This window comes from Ranitomeya imitator, chromosome 4, assembly GCF_032444005.1.
Source record: "Ranitomeya imitator isolate aRanImi1 chromosome 4, aRanImi1.pri, whole genome shotgun sequence".
Lineage (NCBI taxonomy): Eukaryota > Metazoa > Chordata > Amphibia > Anura > Dendrobatidae > Ranitomeya > Ranitomeya imitator.
This window is the reverse complement of record NC_091285.1, coordinates 270,978,254-271,000,357: the sequence shown is the minus strand read 5'-3', so window position 1 is coordinate 271,000,357 and position 22,104 is coordinate 270,978,254. Positions and strand designations below refer to the sequence as shown.

Below are 22,104 nucleotides of genomic sequence, written 5' to 3'. Positions count from 1 at the left end.
CACAGAACATTTCTTAGTTCTCATAATTTTTGTCTGTTTCTGTCACTTTTACATTTTGTTATTTCTATCACCTGTAGAGGTACTGTACAGTAGCATGAGGTAACATAGTAACATAGTAACATAGTTAGTAAGGCCGAAAAAAGACATTTGTCCATCCAGTTCAGCCTATATTCCATCATAATAAATCCCCAGATCTACGTCCTTCTACAGAACCTAATAATTGTATGATACAATATTGTTCTGCTCCAGGAAGACATCCAGGCCTCTCTTGAACCCCTCGACTGAGTTCGCCATCACCACCTCCTCAGGCAAGCAATTCCAGATTCTCACTGCCCTAACAGTAAAGAATCCTCTTCTATGTTGGTGGAAAAACCTTCTCTCCTCCAGACGCAAAGAATGCCCCCTTGTGCCCGTCACCTTCCTTGGTATAAACAGATCCTCAGCGAGATATTTGTATTGTCCCCTTATATACTTATACATGGTTATTAGATCGCCCCTCAGTCGTCTTTTTTCTAGACTAAATAATCCTAATTTCGCTAATCTATCTGGGTATTGTAGTTCTCCCATCCCCTTTATTAATTTTGTTGCCCTCCTTTGTACTCTCTCTAGTTCCATTATATCCTTCCTGAGCACCGGTGCCCAAAACTGGACACAGTACTCCATGTGCGGTCTAACTAGGGATTTGTACAGAGGCAGTATAATGCTCTCATCATGTGTATCCAGACCTCTTTTAATGCACCCCATGATCCTGTTTGCCTTGGCAGCTGCTGCCTGGCACTGGCTGCTCCAGGTAAGTTTATCATTAACTAGGATCCCCAAGTCCTTCTCCCTGTCAGATTTACCCAGTGGTTTCCCATTCAGTGTGTAATGGTGATATTGATTCCCTCTTCCCATGTGTATAACCTTACATTTATCATTGTTAAACCTCATCTGCCACCTTTCAGCCCAAGTTTCCAACTTATCCAGATCCATCTGTAGCAGAATACTATCTTCTCTTGTATTAACTGCTTTACATAGTTTTGTATCATCTGCAAATATCGATATTTTACTGTGTAAACCTTCTACCAGATCATTAATGAATATGTTGAAGAGAACAGGTCCCAATACTGACCCCTGCGGTACCCCACTGGTCACAGCGACCCAGTTAGAGACTATACCATTTATAACCACCCTCTGCTTTCTATCACTAAGCCAGTTACTAACCCATTTACACACATTTTCCCCCAGACCAAGCATTCTCATTTTCTGTACCAACCTCTTGTGCGGCACGGTATCAAACGCTTTGGAAAAATCGAGATATACCACGTCCAATGACTCACCGTGGTCCAGTCTATAGCTTACCTCTTCATAAAAACTGATTAGATTGGTTTGACAGGAGCGATTTCTCATAAACCCATGCTGATATGGAGTTAAACAGTTCTCATTGAGATAATCCAGAATAACATCCCTCAGAAACCCTTCAAATATTTTACCAACAATAGAGGTTAGACTTACTGGCCTATAATTTCCAGGTTCACTTTTAGAGCCCTTTTTGAATATTGGCACCACATTTGCTATGCGCCAGTCCTGCGGAACAGACCCTGTCGCTATAGAGTCACTAAAAATAAGAAATAATGGTTTATCTATTACATTACTTAGTTCTCTTAGTACTCGTGGGTGTATGCCATCCGGACCCGGAGATTTATCTATTTTAATCTTATTTAGCCGGTTTCGCACCTCTTCTTGGGTTAGATTGGTGACCCTTAATATAGGGTTTTCATTGATTCTTGGGATTTCACCTAGCATTTCATTTTCCACCGTGAATACCGTGGAGAAGAAGGTGTTTAATATGTTAGCTTTTTCCTCGTCATCTACAACCATTCTTTCCTCACTATTTTTTAAGGGGCCTACATTTTCAGTTTTTATTCTTTTACTATTGATATAGTTGAAGAACAGTTTGGGATTAGTTTTACTCTCCTTAGCAATGTGCTTCTCTGTTTCCTTTTTGGCAGCTTTAATTAGTTTTTTAGATAAAGTATTTTTCTCCCTATAGTTTTTTAGAGCTTCAATGGTGCCATCCTGCTTTAGTAGTGCAAATGCTTTCTTTTTACTGTTAATTGCCTGTCTTACTTCTTTGTTTAGCCACATTGGGTTTTTCCTATTTCTAGTCCTTTTATTCCCACAAGGTATAAACCGCTTACACTGCCTATTTAGGATGTTCTTAAACATTTCCCATTTATTATCTGTATTCTCATTTCTGAGGATATTGTCCCAGTCTACCAGATTAAGGGCATCTCTAAGCTGTTCAAACTTTGCCTTCCTAAAGTTCAATGTTTTTGTGACTCCCTGACAAGTCCCCCTAGTGAAAGACAGGTGAAACTGCACAATATTGTGGTCGCTATTTCCTAAATGCCCAACCACCTGCAGATTTGTTATTCTGTCAGGTCTATTAGATAGTATTAGGTCTAAAAGTGCTGCTCCTCTGGTTGGATTCTGCACCAATTGTGAAAGATAATTTTTCTTGGTTATTAGCAGAAACCTGTTGCCTTTATGGGTTTCACAGGTTTCTGTTTCCCAGTTAATATCCGGGTAGTTAAAGTCCCCCATAACCAGGACCTCATTATGGGTTGCAGCTTCATCTATCTGCTTTAGAAGTAGACTTTCCATGCTTTCTGTTATATTTGGGGGTTTGTAACAGACCCCAATGAGAATTTTGTTACCATTTTTCCCTCCATGAATTTCAACCCATATGGACTCGACATCCTCATTCCCTTCGCTAATATCCTCCCTTAAAGTGGACTTTAGACAAGACTTTACATAGAGACAAACCCCTCCTCCTCTCCGATTTTTACGATCCTTTCTAAACAGACTGTAACCCTGTAAGTTAACTGCCCAGTCATAGCTTTCATCTAACCATGTCTCGGTTATTCCCACTATGTCAAAGTTACCTGTAGATATTTCTGCTTCTAGTTCTTCCATCTTGTTTGTCAGGCTTCTGGCGTTTGCGAGCATGCAGTTTAGAGGATTTTGTTTTGTTCCAATCTCCTCACTGTGGATTGTTTTAGAAATGTTCTTACCTCCCTTCTGAGTATGTTTTCCTGGGTCGTCTTTGTTCGAGTCTAATGTTTTTCTTCCCGTCCCCTCTTCTTCTAGTTTAACGCCCTCCTGATGAGTGTAGCGAGTCTTCTAGCGAATGTGTGTTTCCCAGGTTTGTTGAGGTGTAGTCCATCTCTGGCGAGGAGTCCATCATACCAGTAATTCACACCGTGGTCCAGGAATCCAAATCCTTGTTGTCTGCACCATCGTCTTAGCCAGTTGTTTGCATCAAGGATCCTGTTCCATCTCCTGGTGCCATGCCCGTCTACTGGAAGGATAGAAGAAAAAACTACCTGTGCATCCAGTTCCTTTACTTTCTTCCCCAACTCTTCAAAGTCTTTGCAGATTGTCGGTAGGTCCTTCCTTGCCGTGTCATTGGTGCCAACATGTATCAGAAGAAATGGGTGGACGTCCTTGGAGCTGAAGAGCTTTGGTATCCTATCGGTCACATCCTTGATCATCGCACCTGGAAGGCAGCATACTTCTCTTGCAGTTATGTCCGGTCTGCAGATGGCTGCTTCGGTGCCTCTCAGTAGTGAGTCTCCCACCACCACCACTCTTCGTTGCTTCTTGGCTGTACTTTTTGCTGTCACTTGTTGCTGTGTGCCCTTTTCTTTTTTGCTTGCTGGTATTGCTTCATTCTTAGGTGTGCCATCTTCATCCTCTACAAAGATTTGATATCGGTTCTTCAGTTGTGTGGTTGGTGATTTCTCCATGGTCTTCTTGCTTCTTTTGGTCACATGCTTCCACTCATCTGCTTTTGGAGGTTCTCTGACACTTTTTGCACCTTCTGTGACCAGTAGAGATGCTTCTGTTCTGTCTAGAAAGTCTTCATTCATGAGGTGGTGTCTATAACCCACAGAAGTTGCTCAGGGATTGCAGCTCATCCATGATGGTATTTCAATGTGAACTGTGGCAAGAAGGGTAGCTGTGCCTGTCAACACAGTGTCCAGAACAGGGAAATACCAGGAGACAGACCAGTTCACTGGGAGAAGTGGAGAGGGCTGTAGGAGGGCAACAACCCAGCAGCAGGACCACTACCTTCTCCTTTGTGCAAGGAGGAACAAGAGGAGCAGTGCAGAGCTCTACAAAATTACCTCCGGCAGGCCACTAACATCCATGTGTCTGCTCAAACTGTCAGTAACAGACTCCATGATGGTGGTGTGAGGACCCGACGTCCACAAGTGGGTGTTAGGTGTTGAGTTCCCGCCTCTGCACAGGGGGAATCTCGAACCATCTCCGCTGCGGTCTCCCATTCTTCTCCAGCTGCAGTGGAGTCTGCTCAGCGGAGACGTCGGTCCCAGCGTCTAGCTCAGGCTAATACTGGACGACTGGTTACTACTGCCCTTCCAGGCTCTGTTCTTGTAGCCAGCAATGTTCAGCAGCGAGCAGGTCTTTCTGGGACTAAGTCCAGATTTTCCTTTTCTGAGCATGCCCACGGGATGACCTCCCATTGGAGGTCGGGGGTCACATGCTTAGATACTGCAGCTAATCCCATTGGTCCTCTAGGAAGGTCCTAAAGGTGTTCTTCTTCTGTGGCAGACTCCTATTGGTCCTTCTCGGAAGGTCTTGTACTTGCTGCAGCTATAAAAGGTTTGCATGACCGCACGGCCATGCGCTAGTATACAATTGTAATTGTGTGTGTTGATGAGTGCAAGTCGTTCCTTAAAAAACCCATCCCTTGTGTATGGCTGTTCGCGTAAGGTGTATGGCTGCAATCTAGTGCCCGGCTGAACTCACAGCTTTAACACACGAAACAGCGTCTAACTGCTGTGACCGCCAGTGCAGCGCCATGCGCTATTAGAGCGCTTACCTTACCCAAATCTGGGTGGTTAGTGGCGTCCGCTAGTGTGGCACAGCATGCACTTCTGTGCATATTAGTTTCCTCTGATACCCCAATTGTGGTGTCAATTGCAAGAGGTCTACACTAACTCTAATCCTGTGTCCTGGGATAGAGTTCTGTGGTTCCCTGCTTGCGCTCTCTGTGCAGTACCGCGACCCTGTGACTTAACAGGGATCGCTTTCTTCATACAGGGTGAAGTTAACCCATGTGTGTATCCTCATTGTACCGCCATTTAGTCCGTCATTACTTAGCAGCAGGTTCCATCTCTGCACGGTGGACCCCGGGCTGCGAACGCACCTTATTATATCTATTTAATTATTTGGTGCGTTCCGCTAGCCCTAACAGTGGGTGTTGTGCTTAAAGCCCAACACCGTGCTATTTCCAGGGAACACTAAGATTGGCAGATTCGACATCAGTGCCCTGTGCTCTTCACGGATGAGAGCCGGTTCACATCTCTGTGACAAAATCTGGAGATGCTGTGGAGAACGTTCTGCTGCCTGAAACATCCTCCAGCATGACTGGTTGGCAGTAGGTCATTAATGGTGTGGAGAGGCATTTCTTTGGATGGCCGTACAGCCCTTCAAGTGCTAGCCAGAGGTACCCTGACTGCCATTAAGTACCAGGATGAGATTCTCAGACCCATTGTGAGACCATATCCATGTGCACTGGACCCTGGGTTCCTTCTGATGCATGACAATGCTAGGCCTCACATGTCTGAAGTGTGTCAGCAGTTCATGCATGATTAAGGCATTGATGCTAAGGAGTAGCCTGCCCATTCCCCAGACCTGAATCCAATCGACCACATCTTGGACATCATGTCTTGTTCTATCCATCAAAGCCATGTTGCACCACAGACTGTCCAGGAGTTTACTGATGCTTTAATCCAGGTCTGGGAGGAGATCCATCAGGAGAACATCTGCAGCCTCATCAAGAGCATGCCCAGGTGTGGTAGGGAGGTTTTATAGGCACGTGGAGGCCACACACACTACTGAGCCTTATTTCCTTGTCTTTAGGCGTTTCCACTGAAGTTGGATCAGGCTTTCATTTGGTTTTCCACTTTGATTTTGAGTATTGTTCCAAATCCAGACCTCCATGGGATATTAATTTTGATTTACAGTGATCATTTTTATAACATAGTAACATAGTTAGCAAGGCTGAAAAAAAGACATTTGTCCATCTAGTTCAGCTGATATTCCATCAGAATAAATCCCCAGATCTACATCCTTCTAAAGAACCTAATAACTATAAGATACAATATTGTTCTGCTCCAGGAAGACATCCAGGCCTCTCTTGAACCCCTCGACTGAGTTCGCTATTACCACCTCCTCGGGCAAGAAATTCCAGATTTTCACTGCCCTAACAGTTAAGAATCCTCTTGTATGTTGGTGGAAAAACCTTCTCTCCTCCAGACGCAGAGAATGCCCCCTTGTGACCTTCACCTACCTTGGTATAAACAGATCCTTAGAGAGATATTTGTATTGTCCCCTTATATACTTATACATGGTTATTAGATCACCCCTCAGTCATCTTTTTTCTAGACTAAATAATCCTAATTTTGCTAATGTCTCTGGGTATTGTAGTTTCCCCATTCCCTTTATTAATTTTGTTGCTCTCCTTTGCACTCACTCTAGTTCCATTATATCCTTTCTGAGCACTGGTGCCCAAAGCTGTACACAATGCTCCATGTGCGGTCTAACCAGGGATTTGTACAGAGGCAGTATAATGTCCTCATCATGTGTATGCATGCACCTCTTTTAATGCACCCCATGATCCTGTTTGCCTTGGCAGCCGCTGCCTAGCACTTGGCTGCTCAAGGTAAGCTTATCATTAACTAGGATCCCCAAGTCCTTCTCCATGTCAGATTTACCCAGCGGTTTCCCATTCTTTGTGTAATGGTGATATTGATTCCTTCTTCCCATGTGCATAACCTTACATTTATCATTGTTAAACCACATCTGCCACCTTTCGGCCCAAGTTTCCAACTTATCCAGATCCATCTGTAGCAGAATACTATCTTGTATTAACTGCTTTACATAGTTTTGTATCATCTGCAAATATCAATATTTTACTGTGTAAACATTCTACCAGATAGTTAATAGATATATTGAAGAGAATAGGTCCCAATACCGACCTCTGCGGTAGCCCACTGGTCACAGCGACCCAGTTAGAGAATATATCATTTCTAACCACCCTCTGCTTTCTATCACTAAGCCAGTTACTTACCCATTTACACATATTTTCCCCCAAACTCAGCATTCTCATTTTGTCTACCAAGCTCTTGTGTACGGTATCAAACGCTTTGGAAAAATCAAGATATACCACGTCCAATGACTCACCTTGGTCCAGTCTATAGCTTACCTCTTCATAAAAACTGATTAGATTGGTTAGACAGGAGCGATTCCTCATAAACCCATTCTGATATAGAGTTAGACAGTTATTCTCATTAAGATAATCCAGAATAACATCCCTCAGAAACCCTTCAAATATTTTACCAACAATAGAGGTTAAGCTTACTGCCTATAATTTCCAGGTTCACTTTTAGAGTCCTTTTTGAATATTGGTACCACATTTGCTATGTTTTATTGTTCTCGAAATATTTCAATATGTAATGAATAAAGGTTTGCAACTCAAATATTTAGTTCAGTAATATCTAGGATGTGGTGTTTAAGTGTTCCCTTTATTTTTTGAGCAGTGTATGGAGTAATGTATTGTATTGCTGGAACCTACAATTCCCAGTATGTCCTTAGCAATGGTAAGGAGATGCTGGGAGTTGTTGTAACCAGCCATCATCAGACTGTGGACCTTACAGGAACCACAGCACTGATGAGGTACAGGCTGTATTACAAATAAACAGACTCCACAATGAAATTTCATGCTCAGAGCTAATCGCTGCAGACTTCCCCTTTCTCAGTCTTCAGCAGCACTTCCCAACATGGTATCATTAGAAATAAAAGTATCACTATACTGCCCCATAAATATAAATATCTGCCATGCTGCACCCCTGAATAAATAATTGCCACTAACTGTGCTTCATGTGCAAAATATCCCCTTCTCACTGTCCCTCTCCACAGTATCCCCCTTTCCTATCCCTATTCACAATGTCAATCACCTCACTTTCCCTCTCCATAATCTCCCAACACTGCCCCTCCCCATAATGTCCCCTCTCCATAATATCCCCTCAAACTGCCTATCTCTGTAATGTCCCCCAAACTGCCCCTCTCTATAACATCTCCCACACTTCTGCTCTCCATAATATCTCCACCACATTGTCCCTCTCCATAATATCTTGCCCACATTGCTCTTCTCCATAATATCTCCCCTAAAATGTCCCTCCACCATAGTATCAGCCATTGCCCCATAATGTTCCCCATTGCCTCATAATGGCTCTCATTGTTTCATAATGTCCCCCATAATGTCCCAATTGCTCCATAATGTCTACCATTACCCCATAATGTTCCCCATAGGGGCCCCCATAGTGTCCCCCATTGTTCCATAATTTAGCTTGGAAAGTATCATCAAAACATCAAACACAAAAGAAACACATTTCATCTTCAGTTCCTCCTGGAGTGCTTACATCTGCGGCCCAGCGCCAGCAGCGGTATGATGACATCATCAGCGTGGGGACCTCATCACGCCATTGCAGTTCAGGGACTAACAAGCACTGCACTGCTCCTGTTCTGCTGCCACAGTGTTCAACTGTATTTGCATTTGAAAGACATGAATACTTTTGAATTTAGGAAGGAGGGTGCGGCATCTCCCGGTCAGCTCCATGGACTCAATAACAAATTCAAAATAACATGGATTTGTTTGGAATGAGGCAGTGAATCGTAGATATCAATGTATAATTTTATTCAGCGTCCTATGACCTGTGTGCCCATGTGGACAATTTAGGAGGGTTGATCATAATGACAGATTCTCTTTAAGAAATATATTACTACCATAACATTGTGTTTTAGTGACCGATATTTTATCACTTCTGACCTCAAGATGAAATAGCATTTTGGATTGTTAACATATAGCTACCGATGCTATATGTTTAAACTGATAACCAGACACACGTACCAGAAGAAGAAGGCAACGACTTTCTTTTATAGCACCGCAGCATCCAAAAAATCCAAGTACCATAATAATGGCTCCCACTGCTATCATGACATCAATTGCCGTAAGCACACCACTTCCTTGTATGTTAAATTTCTAGAATAAAGTAGAAAGTTGGGAGAGAAAGCATTAATAAAGAAAAAAAGGTATTCTAGAGAGTAAAAGGGATTTTCTCATCATGGCATATGGACATCATAGAGAAGGGCCCCCTGCTTGGGACATGAAATCTTTTAGTTAGAACAGAAAGCCCCTGCAATAGCAATGCCGGGGCAGCAGCAGAAAGGGCGCCTTGTGGTGCTATATGCCGCCACAAATTTTTCAGAAGTGCATAAGGTTTCAGTGGTTTTTAGCTTCATTTTATAATAGAATTATTACGTTACATATTCAGTCTCATTCAGTGCTACTTACTTGCTGAGCATCTGAACTGACACGAAGCCATATGGAGACTCCCAAAATCACACAACCACAAACCTGCGAAATAAAGCATAGATCATTCTCCTGTTACATCTTTTAAAATGCTGTTACATAAATAAACATGTCGAATTACCAAATGTTGTGAGCCACCCTTCTAATGGATTGTCTGCCTTGGACATCAACTGTACATGCTCCATAAGCCAAACAGAGGACCGGTCTGGTCTGTTCATTTCTGGGGTCGCCATTGATTTTATTGTCTGTTGTGTTTCTCCAGAGTACCAATGACGATATTATTGTGTTTGCTTATGTGTCATTGTCGTATAGATACCTGAGCTCATAAAAACACCCAAGTCATAAAAACTCAACTGATCTGTGTGTTTTAGCATGCCACTGATATTGTCTTGTAAATGTTGGAGGATACGTAGGAATGAGTGGGTGAGGGTGTAGGGAGCATAGTACAGAAATTACACCCAGATCACTGGGGAAACAAGTATGGAGTAGAAGAGCACCTGTTTCCTTTTTCAAATACCCTGCACAAAAGCTATGTTAGTAACATTTAGTGGTACATGTTTTTGCAAAGTATGATATTGTTCTAATTTCATAAACCGCTTCCACCGAGGCCAATTTTTGTTTTTAACCTTTTGTTCTTCCCTCCTCTTTCTTCTAAGGCCCGTGAAGTTTGTATTTTTCCATTGACATTACTGTTTGACAATTTGTTTTTTGGGGGGATGAATAGTGGTTGTGAACTGATACCATTCATTTAATCATACAATGTACTGAAAAATGGAAAGTGCAATAAAATTATGAAAAGAAGCCTTTCAGCCACAGTTTTTGGGATTATGTTAATGTTGCAGTTAGTGTTCAGTAAATAATAACTGCCAATATGGTTCTTTAGGTCAGTACAATTATGGTAATACCAAATGTAAGGTTTTTATTATGATTCAAGTAATGAAAAAAAAATCTGAAATTTGTAAAAAGAATTTGGTTTGTGTCGCTATTTTCTGAGACCAGTAACTTTTTATTTTTTTTATCTACAGAGCTGTTTGAGGTTTTTTTTTGTGTGTGGCAATGTGACATTTATTGGTCTTATTTTTAGGGACATATACAATTTTGATCTATTTTTATGACATCTTAGGGGGAGTACATCAAGTTAAACATTATTATTTTCTTGAACCAAACCTTCTTGTTTAAATAAATATTGCAAAATAAAAATGAATGGAACTAACACATGCCAAAGTCAAAGTGAGTGCCATGGCTATCTAGAGTTTACGATGGAAAAGTTCAGAAAGCTTGTTTTCAGTGGAGCTGGCTTGGATTATGAGGCTGTCAAACATCTTTATTGTAAAGTTAACAGTTTATTGGATATCACATAAGGCCAGGCGTTCCTATTTGGTTGCATGTCAAAGTTGACAATATCTTTCACACAGTTCATCTTGTAGATCATGTTTTTCATGTTTTTCATTTTCTGGTGGAAAATGTTGACAACTTATGACCATCACAATGATAGCTTCAAATACATAAGTGTATATGGCATCCATATTTAATGGATCCCAAATGCATAGGCCACAATACCCCAAAAGCCTGTGCTGAAAATCTGGGAATCTCTATAAAATCATGTTTTTTTGTTTGCCCCATGAATACCTACTCCTATGAATACCCTGAAACACAGTGTCTACAAATTGAGATACTGATTTGGCTTTTATCCTAAGGCCAGGTGCTCATGATCAGGAATTGTCAGCGCTTTGCACACAGCACATGTCCGCTGCATCCAAAGCGCTGCTGGCTATTGAACGCAGGTGATTCCGCATGTGTTCACTGAACCTTGAGAATTCACTGCGTCCAATGCATTGTATGGATGAAATTTTTCTTGTGGAGACTCAAGTCTCTGCAAGAGAAATTGACAAGCTTCGGTCTGGAGAGACGTGCCACATGTCTGTCTCCATGGGTGAGCCGTGAGCGTCTCTGGACACAGAGTGGGCATGAGATTTCCTGAAATCCCATCCATTATGCAGAAACAACTGGACGCTGCAGATTGGACCCTGCGGATGTACACAACGTCCAACCCACAGTATTTTCAAGGCTCTTTAAGGAGTCAATATTGACTTATAGGATTGCTACTTCTAATAGGTGAAACTAGAGTCCAAGTCCTCTACCTCTCAGAAGAGACAATTTGCATATTTAATTTCCCAGAGGAGCATGCAAGGCGTTTAAGCCGCCTCATGCTGGCATGCCAGACTTGGTACGTCATTTTCTACAAGGAGTACCCTTACCCCTTAGATCCCAGTCTTAGCCTCTCACCCAGCCAAATCAGATCTCATACTTTGACTAGTGGCAGTACCCAGAAACACCGGGTATGCAAATTGAGATTCTGATTTGGCTTTTATCCAAAGTCATATTTCAAAGGATCAATATTGAATTTTCGATCCCAATAGGTGGTGCTAGAGTTCTAGTCCTCTTCCTCTTTGAACAGACAATTTGCATATGGACTCCTTAAGAAAACATTGGTGTTTGCTCCTTTCCATGTTGCATTATTCTCCTTGCACAGGAGAAAGTACTGAAACATCTTGATGGGCATAGAAGTACCACACAGGGATATACTGACCGCAATATGGGACCACGTGTAAACCAAAATTACAGTCCATGTATCTGCCCCATATATTGTGGAGTAAAAATTCATGTCTGCAATGACTGGGATGATTTGTAGAAATGTTATGTTCATTTGTTTTGGGATTTCTGAACGAAGCAATGCAAATATCTTTTTATGTTCATGGTAGATTTCCAGTTTACAACTTTCTGGTTCTTTATAGTGAACCTTTACTATCTTTATTTTCGGTTTCTTCATTAACCTTTGCTTTATGAACCCTGGTTTGTATAGTTCTAATGTGGATTAAGGTAATTATCAAGATTAGAAAAACAAGCTGCGCTTTTTTTCCCCTTCCCAGTATTCAGTCTCGGCAGTTACTCCTGTTGCCTGTTATTGCCTACAGCATTGACGTCACAGCGCAGCAGCCAATAGGTGAGCTCAGCGAAAAAACGGCACAAGACACTGGGCACTTTGGAGGACACAGTGCTGGACCCGGGGATGGTCAGTGAAGCTCAGTTTGATTTTTTTTTTTAAATAAACTGCAGCCAGGGGACAGAATTTTTTATTAATTGGAAAATCCGTTTAATAATTCCAGAGTTTAAGTACAAGGCTCTATAGTAAAATAATACTGTAAACCATCTGAATACTGCCACCGGACCCCCAAATGTTAAATCATGGGCAACAATCTTGACTGCAAATCCAGCCACATTGAAAAAAAATGAACTGGCTTATAGTCTCTAGTTTCTTCACTCCATTGCTGCTATTTATTATCAGAGGATCTATTAGCTAACCAATAACGTAACTACTGAAAGCTGTAAAATCACAGAGCGTGGTTGACCAGAACCATTTTGAGCTGCATGTTAATATCTTACCTTTAGGCAACTAAGGCTGGGTTCACATTGCGTTAACAGCAGCCCATTCAACACATACGTTAATGGCCTGCTGTTAACGCAAGTGCTGGTATGGCATTTTGTCCAACATCTATTCATATATCAGATCCTTCCTATCTAGATTCCCGCTGGAGAGATTGTGGAAGAAGGCACTCACTATTCCATCCTTGATGGCTATGTCCTAAGACTCGTTCATTTTGGAGTCATGTTTTCCAACTCATGTCTCAATTCTTCTTGATCCAGCTATGGCATTATGGCTTCTGAAATGTTCCTACGCTGCCATACGAGGGCTGCATACTCGCCAACCATTTTTTGTTTTTGTTTCTCCTTCCATTCTTCCAAGAGCCATAACTGTTTTATTTTTCTGTCCACATAGCTGTATGAGGGCTTGCTTTTTTGCGGGACAAGTTGTACATTTAAATGACACCATTTATTTTTTCATGTAATGCACTAGAAAATGAGAAAAAAATCAAGTGCGTTAAAATTGCAAAAAAAGTGCAATTCCATAATTTTTTTTTAGTTTTTTATTCACCACGTTCACTATATGGTAAGACTGACCTGGCAATATGATTCTTCAGGTCAGTATGATTACACAGATATCAAACATGTAAAGTTCTCTTGAAGTTTCATTTACGTGTTGAAAAAAAATTCAGACATTTGGAAAAAAAAATTATTTAATCCGTGTTTCTGAGACCCGTAACGTTTTCAGGATGTGGGACCTGGGAGGGCTTATTTTTTGCGCTGTGAGTTGATGTTGTTACTGATACCATTTTGGGGTAGATACAATGATTAGATCGCTTCTTATTGCATTTTATTGCAATGTTGCAGAGGCCCAAAAAAACGTAATTCTGTTGTTTTTTTTCTTGTTACGCCATTTCAGATTAATTTATTTAACAATTTGATAGATCAGACTTTTCTTAATGCTGTGATACCAATTATGTCTATTTATTTTTAATGGAGCAAAAAAGGGGTGAATTGAACTTTTGTTATTTTTTGGGGGGGTTTCTTCAGATTTTTACAAACATTTTTTCTCACTTTTGAATGCCCTTGTTATTCCCCTTAGGGAACTTGAAGCTGCAATTATTCAATTGTTTGTGCTATGTATAATAAAGAAAATCACAGTATCTTATAAACACCAGCTAAATGCTAGCTTTCACAGGAGGAACGGCATCACAGGCACGAGGGTCTTCAGTGGCCCTCCGCTGTCATGGCAACCCATCGGTGCCCCACGATAAGCAACTAATTACTCTCTATATTATTTTTATTTGCTATAGTTGTTTATTTATTTACTGCAAGGTATTTGCCTATTATGTTTCTATCTTGGGTTTTGTCTGTTTAGTGGCCAATGTAAACATACACTTACACACATGGTCAAAATTGTTGGTTCCCCTCGTTTAATCACAGAAAACTCCACAATGGTCACAGAAATAACTTGAATCTGACAAAAGTAATAATAAATAAAAAATCTAAGAAAATTTCAAATGAAAGTCAGACATTGCTTTTCAACCACGCTCCCACAGAATTTTTGAAAGATAAAACTCATGAAATAGGCCTGGACAGAAATGATGGTACCCTTAACTTAATATTTTGTTGCACAACCTTTTGAGGCAATCACTGCAATCAAACGATTCCTGTAACTGTCATTGAGACTTATGCACCTCTCGACAGGTATTTTGGCCCACTCCTCAAGGGCAAACTGCTCCAGCTGTCTCGTGTTTGAAGGTCGCCTTTTCCAGTCGCCATGTTTCAGATCTTTCCAAAGATGCTCAATAGGATATAGGTCAGGGCTCATAGAAGATCACTTCAGAATAGTCCAATGTTTTCCACTTAGCCATTCTTGGGTGTTTTTAGCTGTGTGTTTTGGGTCATTACCCTGTTGCAATACCCATGACCTGCGACTGAGACCAAGCTTTCTGACTCTGAGCAGCACATTTCTCTCTAGAATCCCTTGATAGTCTTGAAATTCATTGTACCCTGCACAGATTCTAGACACCCTGTGCCAGATGCAGGAAAGCAGGCAGAGCCTCCTCCATGTTTCATAGTAGGGACAGTGTTCTTTTCTTGATATTCTTCATTTTTCCGTCTGTGAACATACAGCTGATATTCCTTGCTAAAAAGTTGCATTTTTGTCTCATCTGTCCACAGACAAGAAAAAGAAGCGCACATAGAGTAATACCTTCAGGTGTCGCAATCACGTGGACCCCCACAAAACAGACTCACCTGGTCTGGTTGTGACAGGTCACAACTCCCTTGGATCAGCACGTATGGTCGCAGCAAGCTCCCGGCAAGCAGAACAAATCCACATGGAGAGAAGTAGAACCGGAGAATAGAAGCCGCGCAGACCACAATAAAGGTATCAGAGTTACACACACACTCTGTTTATTAGCCTACGCGTTTCGTGGCCAACAGGCCACTTTATCAGGGCATCAGTGGCCCTGATGAAGTGGCCTGTTGGCCACGAAACGCGTAGGCTAATAAACAGAGTGTGTGTGTAACTCTGATACCTTTATTGTGGTCTGCGCGGCTTCTATTCTCCGGTTCTACTTCTCTCCATGTGGATTTAATCTGTCCACAGGACATTCTCCCAGAAGCATTGTGGCTTGTCATCATGTAGTTTGGCAAATTCCAGTCTGGCTTTTTATAATTTTTTTTTTTCAACAATGGTGTCCTCCTTGGTCATCTCCCATGAAGTCCATTTTGGCTCATACACCGACAGATGGTGCGATATGACACTTATGTTCCTTGAGCTTGAAGTTCACCTTCAATCTGTATAGATGTTTTTCTGGACTCTTTTGTTACTATTCGTATTATCCATCTCTTTGATTTGTCATCAATAGTGTTGAGCATTCCGATACCGCAAGTATCGGGTATCGGCCGATACTTGCGGTATCGGAATTCCGATACCGAGATCCGATATTTTTGTGATATCGGGTATCGGTATCGGAAGTGTAAAATAAAGAATTAAAATAAAAAATATTGTTATATTCACCTCTCCGGCGGCCCCTGGACATCAGCGGGAGGATCCGGCGTCCGGCACGGCTTCTTTCTTCAAAATGCGCGCCTTTAGGACCTGTGGTATGACGTCCCGGCTTCTGATTGGTCGCGTGCCGCCCATGTGACCGCCACGCGACCAATCAGAAGCCGCGACGTCATTCCTCAGCTAAAGTCCTAGAATGAGCGCCTTTTAGGACCTGAGGAATGACGTCGCGGCTTCTGATTGGTCGCGTGGCGGTCACATGGGCGGCACGCGACCAATCAGAAGCCGGGACGTCATTCCACAGGTCCTAAAGGCGCGCATTTTGAAGAAAGAAGCCGTGCCGGACGCCGGATCCTCCCGCTGATGTCCAGGGGCCGCCGGAGAGGTGAATATAACAATATTTTTTATTTTAATTCTTTATTTTACACTTTAATATGGATCCCAGGGCCTGAAGGAGAGTTTCCTCTCCTTCAGACCCTGGGATCCATGAGGATACATTCCGATACTTGATGTCCCATTGACTTGTATTGGTATCGGATATCGGTATCGGCGATATCCGATATTTTTCGGGTATCGGCCGATACTATCCGATACCGATACTTTCAAGTATCGGACGGTATCGCTCAACACTAGTCATCAATTTTCCTCCTGCGGCCACGTCCAGGGAGGTTGTCTATAGTCCCATGGATCTTACATTTCTGAATAATATTTGCAACTGTAGTCACAGGAACATCAAGCTGCTTGGAGATGGTCTTATAACTTTTACATGTTTGACTATAATTTTCTTTCTCATCTCCTGAGACAACTCTTTCCTTCGCTTCCTCTGGTCCATGTTGAGTGTGATACACACCATGTCACCAAACAGCACAGTGAGTATCTGTAGCCCTATATACAGGCCCACTCACAGATTACAAGATTGTGGACACCTGTGATGCTGGTTAGTGGACAAACCTTGATTTAACATGTCCCTTTTATCACATTATTTTCAGGGTTACCATCATTTCTGTCCAGGCCTATTTCATGAGTTATATATCTTCTCAAATTCTGTGGAAGCATAGTTGAAAAGCAATGTCTGACTTTCATTTGCTCATTTTCATAGATCTTTTATTTATTATTACTTTTGTCAGATTCAAGTTATTTCTGTGACCATTGTGGGTTTTTCTGACATTAAAAGAGGGGGACCAACAATTTTGACCACATGTGTACATGCTTCATGCAAATGAACTTATGTTCCAGTTCATTTCTTTAGGGGTTTTTTTTTTTACCATCGGTGCACCATACTAACATCACAGGTGCACTAATGGGCGCATGGAATGCAGCACTCCTGCTGATGCCTGGTAAATGTTGCTTTCGGAGATTTACAGCCACATTTAACGTGTAAGCAGCTGCTGGCGGAGCACCGCTCCACCTGTGGGTGTTAGAGTCAGATGATGGCTGAAAAAATCAGCCATCATCTGGCAGGAAAGATATGGGTTTTGCTTGCGAGCAAACATAATTATTCGTGTTGAGCAAATATGGTTGGATAAGGTGCTATCTGAGCATGCTCTTGTGATAACCAAGTGTCTTCGGCAAGCTCAAAAAATATGTTTGAGTCCCCGCTGTTGCGTGTCTCACGGCTGTTAGGCAATCCCTGTGTCACGCACGCGCCGAGATTGGTTGGGGCGGCATGCGGGGGTGTGTCCCCATTGGACCACAGACCAAGCTACCCTGGAAGGGGCGTAACTAAGTAGCTTCCTAGGTGTTCGCTGGAGCCTCTGATGGTGAGGTCTGACTTGTGCAATAGGAAGCTACCAGGTACCACTCCAGGGTGGTGTCTGGCTGTGGCTGCTGATCCCACCGGGGAATGGAACATAGACAGGCAAGCGGGCACGGCTGGCACTCTGGCAGACAGGCGGGTATCGCTGGGACACAGGCAGGCAGACGGGTACAACAGAGACACTGGCAGGCAGGCGGGCATGGCTGGCTCTCTGGTAGACAGGCAGGTACGGCTGGCTCTCTCGCAGGACAGGCGGACAAGACTGGTACACTGGAAGAACCGGTAGGGACCGGTTAGCAGGCAGGTATGTAAAACAGGTAAGAACCTGTTCAGACAGGAGGACTTAAGAATAGGTAGAGAAAGACCGCAAGAGCAGATGCAGAGCGAAAGCACAGGAGCTAGAGCCAAGAACAGAAATGCCGGAGGCGGAGCCAAGAGCTGGAGGCGGAGCCAAGTGCAAAAACGCAGGAGACGGAGCCAAGAGCTGGAGGTAGCGCCAAGTACAGAAACGCAGGAGACGGGGCCAAGAGCTGGAGGTGGAGCCAAGTGCAGAAATGCAGGAGGCGGAGCCAAGAGCGGGAGAAGTAGAACCGCAAGGAGTGGAGCCAAGTAGAACCGCAAGAAGTGGAGCAAAGTAGAACCACAAGAAGCGGAGCTGCAGAGCGAGAGCTGAGCGGAGCCGCAGAGCAGGGCCACAGAGTGCAGAACAAAGTGCAGGGCAAAGCTACAGAGAGCTGAGCTGAGAGCAAAGCCACAGAGTGCAGAGCTGAGAGCAGAGCAAAGTCAGAGTGCAGAGCAAGACACAGAGTGCAGAGCTGAGAGCAGAGCAAAGTCAGAGTGCAGAGCAAGACACAGAGTGCAGAGCAAGGTACCAGAATGCAAAGCAAGCTCGCAGAGAGCGGAGCCGAAAGCAAGGCAAAGCAAGACACAGAGGGCAGAGCAGAGCAAAGTTAGATACAGAGTGTAAAGCAGAGCAAAGCAAGACACAGAGTACGCACAACAGAAAAAGCAAACCAAGACAGGGATATAAACGGACACGGGAACAGGGCTAGACTAAGACAGAATAGAGGAAAACCGCGTGCACTATCCAGAAATGGCACCTTAGTAAGGTCCAAAGCCATATATAGTGAAAGATAAACAATTTCCATAAGGAAGAAATAGAATCGTCCCTTGGACGTGATGTGGGATGTACGGCACTAGTGCAGTATGAGCTGCTCGAGGTAATGAAGTCCGGGTTATAGTGTCCACAGTTAGTTATCAAGAGGCCGGTGCCGGCTTGTGCTAGTGCGATGCGGTATCCGCCGCTAGTCTGCCATACCTTGAGCAGCTCATACTGCACTAGTCTCGTACATCCCACATCACGTCCAAGGGATGCTTCCTTATGGAAATTGTTACTGAAGAAGGCCAAGCATTGAGGCCAAAACATTTATTTTGATGACTGCAATAAATTACAAAAAACTCCACTTAAGTTGAGTGCCTAAGTTTATCTTTCACTAGACTAAGACAGAGTCAGGAACAAGACAAGGCACAGAGACATGGACACAAGCCAGGGTACGACGCCCCACTGGGTGGCGGACATAAGCCAGGGTACGAAGCCCTGCTGGGTGGCTACACAGGAAACAGACCAGGGTACAACGCCCCCCTGGGAGGTGGAACACAAGAGTCACAGAGACAAGGCCTGGCACCTCAGCAGCTAAGAACTGACTGAGGGCATAAGTTGCACAGACCCCCACCAATGGGTGGGGATGTCTTAAATACAGGAAGCCTCATGGCGATTGGCCAGGGACACCTTAGCAAGGTGCACACAGTCTCAATAAGAAACAGGAGTTACCGGCGCCGCCCCCGATACACACAGACAGAGCATGCACAGAGCAAGCAGCAGACATAAGGCACACAGCATGGAGCTGGCAGCAGAGAGAAGTCACAACAAGGCCCAGAGAAATAAGTGAGGTTGAGTGTAATGCAGGTGGGGGATGGGAGGCCATGCAGTGATGCTAGCAGAGTAGTTACACCCTGCATGTGTTTGCTCTGTCTAATAGCGGCAAGACATGCATTCGCAGGAACTCGAACATATTTTTAGAGCTCACTATGGGCACTTGGTTAGCACAAGAGCATGCTCAGATAACTCCTTATCCCAGCACATTCTCTCATCACTAGTATCTATATGTCATGTTGTGAAGGGGTTAAGAGAGGCTGCATGGTTGATATGATAAGCTGATCAGAAAAGGTAGCATCATGAGAGCTGATATGGTTGACAGTGGTAGCTAACATACAACTAATATTTGAAGAATATGATGTCTCACATGGACCCTTTATGGCAGTTCACAACATGTCTATCAGTATTAAACCATAAGAACAACTCTGCACATGAGTCTTAAATAAAATAAAAATATAATACTAAATAAATCTCTGAAGGAGCAACAATAACTTTGTTATGGTGGACTTACATGTTATCCTACTATGGGTGAAAGAAATGAATAAAGCTTTTTATGACACTTGTGAGTTCAGTCACCACCATGACTAGTACAGTATGTGACACAATAGCCATGTTTTTATTGACCATCGTTTAGAAGCAAAGGGATCTGAGATTCAGATAAAGTTTGTTTGCCAGGAATGTCTGACATCCTTATCTTACTAGTAAAAAGAAATGATCTGTTATGAATGTGTGATAAATACAAGGTGTAGTTCTTTAGTCTGTTAAATATTAGTTAAAACAACCTTTGCGAATTAATCTATTGTTCCTGTTCAGCCCCTCTCAGAAAGACAGGAGATTTTGTTCTGAATAGGTAAATTTACTTTCGTTTAGGCCATGTTCACAAGCTCAGTATTTGGTCAGTATTTTACATCAGTATTTGTAGGCCAAAACCAGGAGTGGGTGATAAATACAGAAGTGGTGACGTGTTTCTATTATACTTTTCCTCTGATTGTTCCACTCCTGGTTTTGGCTTACAAATACTGATGTAAAATACTGACCGAATACTGAACGTGTGAACATGGTCTTAATCTGCTGTCAGCAATAAAAGGTGTTGGGGGAAAGCCAAGTTCATTGCTACTGGACTCTACAATACTGTGTCATTCTGCCTTTCATTTTTCTCCCATTTGAAAAAGATTCGTCTTTGCTCACTGGATCCATTTCAAGTAGATGATCACTTGAAAAGTCACATGTTTAGTAGTATATGGCAAATATGTATTTTATAAATGGGAGAAAAATTGATGGCTAATTAACGGATCTGTTTCCCATAGACTTCAATGTTAAAAAATTGGATCCAGTTGAAATTATTTTTTTTTTCAGGTGGACAAAAACATTTTTTCTGCTCAACTTTTTTGTTAACGGATTGCTGCTGGATCCGTTCTAATGGATGATTACTGGACATGTGAACATAGCCTGACTGTGAAAGTAATAGCATTGTCGATAGAACTGAACTCCGATTGACACTGATGACTTTATAGGCAATAACAGTATATTGGGAGGATTCCATCATGTATTAGACCAATATAGCAATTCATTGTCATTAGGTGTACGGGTGTATAAAGTCGGCAGAATAGCTACAATCCAAAATAGAACAATACTATACAAAAATAGCCATTAAAGAAAAGTAAAATACAAGCGTAGAAGAGCCCAATTGTTTTTTCAGTGTTTCTTTTGGGCACAGTAAAGAAGTAGGTGTGCCAGGCATGTCTTTTAGTAATACCACTACACTCGCTACATTGACAGATACAGATTTTCTACAACCGGATATTATTTTGACATTTTTATATAGAAAGAAATATATACTTTGTTAAATAGTAACTTACCCAGAATAAAAAGTTAAATACGAACATAGAGTACTTCAAACATTTGTTCACTCCTGCCATTTTCAGGGGCTGTTATGAAGCCGTGCCTTGCAGCGAAATAAGGGAAACGACGTTCGTGCTGTATAAAAAGGCGGATATGCAGCTATAGCACCGAGCTAAATATTAACCATGGTGCTTAAAGCATGCCACTCTGTGCCGTCTCCACCTGCCTTAGCTAACTTACTCACTAATAAAATATTAGGTGATGTGCATCGCCTTTGCTGATATATAGCACATTATATGCAACCTTAGATCTTATCAATGGTAAAAATGAAAGTGCAGACATTGGGAATCTATCACTTTTCATATGATATGAATAGTTTTACCAGTTAACATAGGAGAAAAGTGAGCTACAATTATCTATATATATATATATATATATATATATATATATATATACAGTGGGGCAAAAAAGTATTTAGTCAGTCAGCAATAGTGCAAGTTCCACCACTTAAAAAGATGAGAGGCGTCTGTAATTTACATCATAGGTAGACCTCAACTATGGGAGACAAACTGAGAAAAAAAAATCCCGAAAATCACATTGTCTGTTTTTTTAACAATTTATTTGCATATTATGGTGGAAAATAAGTATTTGGTCAGAAACAAAATTTCATCTCAATACTTTGTAATATA

The 22,104-nt window shown here is 42.3% G+C and overlaps 1 protein-coding gene across 1 annotated transcript in view; it reads right to left on the bottom strand.

The window, feature by feature from the left end:
* TSPAN8 (tetraspanin 8) overlaps positions 1-21,579 on the bottom strand; it is a 42,224-nt gene extending 20,645 nt beyond the window's left edge. Inside the window, exons 1-3 of the mRNA XM_069764604.1 lie at positions 21,433-21,579; positions 9,425-9,487; positions 8,981-9,112 (exon numbers count right to left, since the gene is read on the bottom strand). Coding sequence (XP_069620705.1) covers positions 8,981-9,112; positions 9,425-9,487; positions 21,433-21,492 — 255 coding nt within the window. The 5' untranslated portion in view covers positions 21,493-21,579. The remainder of the gene's footprint in view (positions 1-8,980; positions 9,113-9,424; positions 9,488-21,432) is intronic.
* Positions 21,580-22,104: the final 525 nt, after the last annotated feature.